The 5,325-nt window shown below is 41.6% G+C and overlaps 1 protein-coding gene across 2 annotated transcripts in view; it reads left to right on the top strand.

The window, feature by feature from the left end:
• The window catches only part of LOC102759134 (cytochrome c oxidase subunit 5A, mitochondrial), a 20,055-nt gene that overhangs the window by 306 nt on the left and 14,424 nt on the right, over positions 1-5,325 (top strand). Inside the window, exons 1-2 of one of the 2 annotated variants that reach the window (XM_015564504.1) lie at positions 68-283; positions 941-1,040. The exons of the other annotated variant lie outside the window; for it this stretch is intronic. Of the exons in view, the coding sequence (XP_015419990.1) occupies positions 254-283; positions 941-1,040 (130 nt within the window). The 5' untranslated portion in view covers positions 68-253. Of the gene's footprint in view, positions 1-67; positions 284-940; positions 1,041-5,325 lie in introns of those variants that run through there. 2 annotated transcript variants of the gene reach the window in all.

Consider the following 5,325-nt stretch of genomic DNA (forward strand, 5'->3'; position numbering starts at 1 on the left):
TGCCGGGGGGGGGCTGAACCCAGAGGCCACTGGCCGCCCTCCCCGCCGCCTTCCGGCCTGGAGGACTCGAGGACGCGCCCCCGGGGCCTACCTCAGCGACTTCTTGTGCGGCCACCGCGGACGGTCAGGTGTGGACCTGCCGTCGGCGCCAAAGAGGGGTCCCAGCGCACTTCCCGCGTCCACCCGACCCCTGCGGTCCCCGGGGTGTGACCGTCATACCCCTGCGCTGACCCCAGGGGCCACCTGATTGGGAATGTCCGCCGCCATCAGCGCTTTGGCGAAGGTGACATTGAGCCGCCGGACGCGCCGCTCAGACGAGGGAGGTCCCTTAGTGTACCGGCACCTCCGCCCCAGAGTCTTTCGGGAACACAATATGCTTCCTTGGTGGGACACAGTATACTTTATACTTTTTTTTAATCAGGCATTTTCTCGGTTGGCGTTTTGTGGGTTACCTTCACAGACCGTTCTGTTAAATTTTAGCAACTGCTATGCCACGATCTAATTCTTCCACGTGTGTGGTTGTTTCCTGAGGTCAGAAAGAGGCCATTACTGTTTCGAAAATGGGGTACCACGGACCAGGAATACTGGGATCACAGATGTGGGGAGGCTTTATTGTTTTTTTCAGGTTAAAGCCTGTTTGTTGGAGTATGAAATGCTTTGCTGATGCCTGTCTCTTATTTTTCCTTCTCCTAATATATGTGTTCCCAGTGACTGCCCAGCACTATAATTTTAATTATTATAACCACAGTTTGATCTTGGTCCATGATGGATGTATATGCTACACCATTTAGCCCCTAACCATACATATTTTAACATATAAACTCACAAACACAAAACTAATAAGGTTTGCTTGGCTATTTTGAGTGTTTTAAGTAGACATTTACACACCTAAGGAATATGTTTCCCTTCATTCAATTTAAGATTTTATCATTTATCATAGAATGGTAAGGCTGGCATGCACATCAGATCATGGAGACCATCTTATATTATAGAAGAAGAAACCAAAGCCCATCTTGGGGAAACTGACTCCTTAACTAGTGGTAAAACAATTTTCTCGTTTTTAGTGGTAGAACAGTTTTCTGTTTTGTGTTATTTTTGGCCCATCCTGATGTTTATCAGGTTTTATAGTTCTTTATTCTTTCCTTATCTAAATGTGAAAGTAGCAAATACTATAATTTTTGCTTATAGACACATTTGGGGAGGTTTTTATGACCTTCAAAAGAATTACTACATTTTGTGGCAGGTAAAGGAAAAGCCCAGAGGTTTCTGGCAAACTGTAAATTAAGGGGATTCTTTTTTTCTTAGTACCTTTGGACATAGTAGTTTATCTCCTAAGTGTTCTATTCCCACTCTTAGAGTTTAATTCATAAACGGAAAATTGTATTTTAGATATTTGTCCCTTAGACCTAAATATTTGCCACAAGGAGTCAGTATTGTTTACGGTTGTGTCAGCTGCTTTCTAGCTGTGTGACCTTGAACACATTAGTTAACCTTAAGACTCAGTTGCCTCTTCGCTAAAATCAGGATATTTGGTTGTGATGTTTTAAGTGAGATAAAGTAACTCTTAGCACAGTGATGGCGAACCTTTTGAGCTCAGCGTGTCAGCATTTTGAAAAACCCTAACTTAACTCTGGTGCCGTGTCACATATAGAAATTTTTTGATATTTGAAACCATAGTAAAACAAAGACTTATATTTTTGATATTTATTTTATATATTTAAATACCATTTAACAAAAATCAACCAAAAAAATGAGTTCGTGTGTCACCTCTGACACGCATGTCATAGGTTCGCCATTACTGTCTTAGCACCTTGTCTGGCACTAACGCTTAATACATATTTGCTTTATTATACTGCATTTCATTTTTGCATATTATAGGTTGGGGTTTATCAGTAGAGACAAGAGGTTTTTATGCAATTGAAAGTTAGAAAAAATGAAGGTTCTTGGCCCTACCAGTTTGGCTCAGTGGATAGAGCGTCAGCCTGCGGACTGAAGGGTCCTGGGTTTGATTCTGGTCCACAGCACAAGCCCAGGTTGTGGGCTCGATCCCCAGTGAGGGGCGTGCAGGAGGCAACCAATCAATGATTCTTTCTCATCATTGATGTTTCTATCTATCCCTCTCCCTTTCTCTCTGAAAAAAAAATTTAAAAAATTAAGGTTCTTGCATGAGGTGCTCCAAGGCCAAATGAGAGTATACTTGAAGGAGCTCTGAAAAGGTTAACCTGGGGGGGCCTCAAGTTTGCTCCAGTTACGTAGCAACCCAAATACTTGGTCCATGAAGAAGTCTCCAATTTGAAACAGTTGTTTTCCAGGAACTGCTGAATTAGATCATTAAAATGTTTTGAACAACTACTAGATTCTCTAGTCAACCCTTAAAACTTACACAGTCCTGGTTCCTATATCTTTACCTTGATAATTTGGTAAGGGTGGGAGGAGTTCTCTTTTTTCCTTTCTTGGTGCAGAGCTGAATTTAAGAGGTACCTTTTTAAAAAAAATTTTTTTTTTATTGATTTCAGAAAGGAAGGGAGAGGGAGAAAGAAATACGTAGAAACATCAATGATGAGAGAGAATCACTGATCAGCTGCCTCCTACATTCCCCACACTGGGGATCCAGCCCACAACCCAAGCACATGTCCTGACCAGGAATTGAATGTGATGTCACCTCCTGGTTCATAGGTCGATGCTCAACCATTGAATCATGCCAGGCAAGGCTAAGTGGTACTTTTTATCACCTTCCCACTATATATATATCTTGAACAATTTGGTGCTCAACTAAGTTAACAGGAAAAATGTCTCCATTGTGGAACAAAACTTAAGTTCTGCAAGGTGACAAAAAGCCTCTAGATGACAAAAAGCGCCTCGTAGGCCACACACAAAGGAGAGAATGAGACTCAGCTTAGAGTCAGTTAACCACTGAACCTCTTAACATCTCAGGAAATTGTACTGTGAATATTTTTTATGTTTTTGTTGCTGGTGAAATGGACAGTTAGCACAATTTTAAAACATAAAGAGGCCATCAAGAATGCTAACATTGCCCAATGGGGTGTGGCTTGGTGGTTGAGCATTGACCTATGAACTAGAAGGTCAAGGTTCAATTCCCAATGGTCAGGGCATATGCCAGGGTTGTGTGCTTGATCCCCAGTGGGGGGCGTGCAGAAGGCTGTTGATCAGTGATTCTCTCTCATCATTGATTTTTCTATCTCCCTCTCCCTTCCTCTCTGATATCAATAACAACATATTTTTAAAATTTTTAAATGTTAAGAAATGTATGTATATATATTTTTAATGCTAACGTTGCTAAGGGTAATGTAAGAAACAATGCTCACAGGCAATTGAGGAGGAGAAAAACTATTGTTGATTTGTATAAATGAAAACAGCCCAACACAGCATTTTGGAAACAGTGATACATGAAAAAGTGAAGATGCTCATACTGACTTCTTGAAAGATACCCCTGGAATGAGTAGTGAAAGTGATTAGTTTAAGGCTAGAAGGGGGTGGTTCGATAAGTTTAAGAAAAGAAATGTTTGTTTATAGATTAAACAATATATTAATTATGTACTGTATATAAGAAAAGGTTAAAACAATCACTTGGGAGTCTGGAACAAATTAATTTACATTATTTCTAACCGGGTGGAAGAGGGATCATTCGGTTTTCCAACAAATCACTTCTCGAACAGCCTTCTGGAACAAATTAAGTTTCACTGTACAACCAGTTTGTAATTTGGAACTCCCCAGAAGGAAGGTAAACAAATATTAAAGGTGATCCATTGATCTCCTTGACTGAGATTTGCAGCTGCTGGTCATCTTTTTCACAGTTAGAAAACAATACAAAGCTACCAGTCATTTGATGAAATCCATGCCCAGCAGTGAGGAAAAGAATTGTTTATCATGAAACACTTTATGGTAAGAAAGATACACTTAATTAATAATTACCTCTGGGGAGGGAATACATATATTTCATTTTTCTTAGGTAAATATTTAGAAGTGCAATTACTGGGTGATATGGTAGGTGTGTGTTTAACTTGATAAGAAATTGCTAAACCGTCTTCCAAAGTGGTTGTACCATTTTACACTTGTGCTTTAAGTATTTAGTAAGGATAACTTTAGTTTTTGAAAAAGGTAGCTTGTAAATTTTGGGTAACAGCAGGTAGAAGCATTGTAATCTATGCTTTCTGATATATTATATGTGAATATAAGTCCTGTATAGTTTTGACTAAATGTTTGTACTTGCCAAATACTTTTAGGTCTATAGATTCATTCTTTTTTCTTGTCTGTGGGAAACTGTTTATTGCCTTCACTAGCTGATAAGTGTAGACAGACAACCCCCCTTTGAAGTCCTAGCAAAGGTTGGACCTAGGCACCACCTCTGTTTGTCCAGACAGTGGTAGCTGAAACTACTCCCCCATTTATTATTATGTAAATCCTTGCTGATGGGGTAGTCTGCCTGTTGCCAGGGGTCACCTGCCTAAGGGCTATGCTATGTGCATCCCAGAATCAATAAAAGCTTGGTGAGGCCTGAGCACCTGAGGAAGTCCTTCCCCTTGAGTTGGACTAGCCCGCCTGGTTCCCCAATATTTCCAAATTATCTCATCTTCATTTTCATTTGTGTGCGGCTCTGCTTCCAGTTCCTGAACCCTGACCCACGCGGGACGTGGGAAGGAAACACTCAACACTTGTCATAGAAATTAAAGAGTATCCAATTCCAGTCCATTTATATACATGTCTCACTTCATTCCGGGTTAGGATTGTGATGGAAATTTAGGTCTCTGGTAAGATTTGGACTTGTGCTGGGGTCTTCTGTGACTGATGGCAGGTATTTTGCAATAGGATCAAATGGTGATTTAAGTGAGAATCCTTTTGCTTGATCTAGCAGTGACATTCCATCTGAAGAACTGGCAAGTATTCCATCCTTTCACCTTTTTCTGGTTTCTTTTTTCTTTCTCTTTTTTGCACTTTCTCTTGCCAGTTACAGCAGTAAATGTGTATAGGATATATTTGACATTTAAATTTCAGAATATATGTAGAGCCCCAAGGTTTCTGTGTAGTTTTATATATATACTAGGGGCCCGATGCACGAAATTCGTGCACTAGGTGTAAGGGGGGGATGAGTGTCCCTCAGCCCAGCCTGCCCCCTCTCACATACTGGGAGCCCTCAGGCATTGACCCCCATCACCCTCCAATCGCAGGAGATGGCCCTTTCCCAGGCCTGACGCCTCTGACAGAGGGCAGGGGACCCTCATTTCCCCCCATCACTGGTTCTGCCCCCAGCCCAGGCCTGATGCCTCTGGCCCAGGCATCAGGCCTGGGCAGGGGACCCGCAGGACC

This window comes from Myotis davidii, unplaced genomic scaffold (assembly GCF_000327345.1).
Source record: "Myotis davidii unplaced genomic scaffold, ASM32734v1 scaffold992, whole genome shotgun sequence".
Lineage (NCBI taxonomy): Eukaryota > Metazoa > Chordata > Mammalia > Chiroptera > Vespertilionidae > Myotis > Myotis davidii.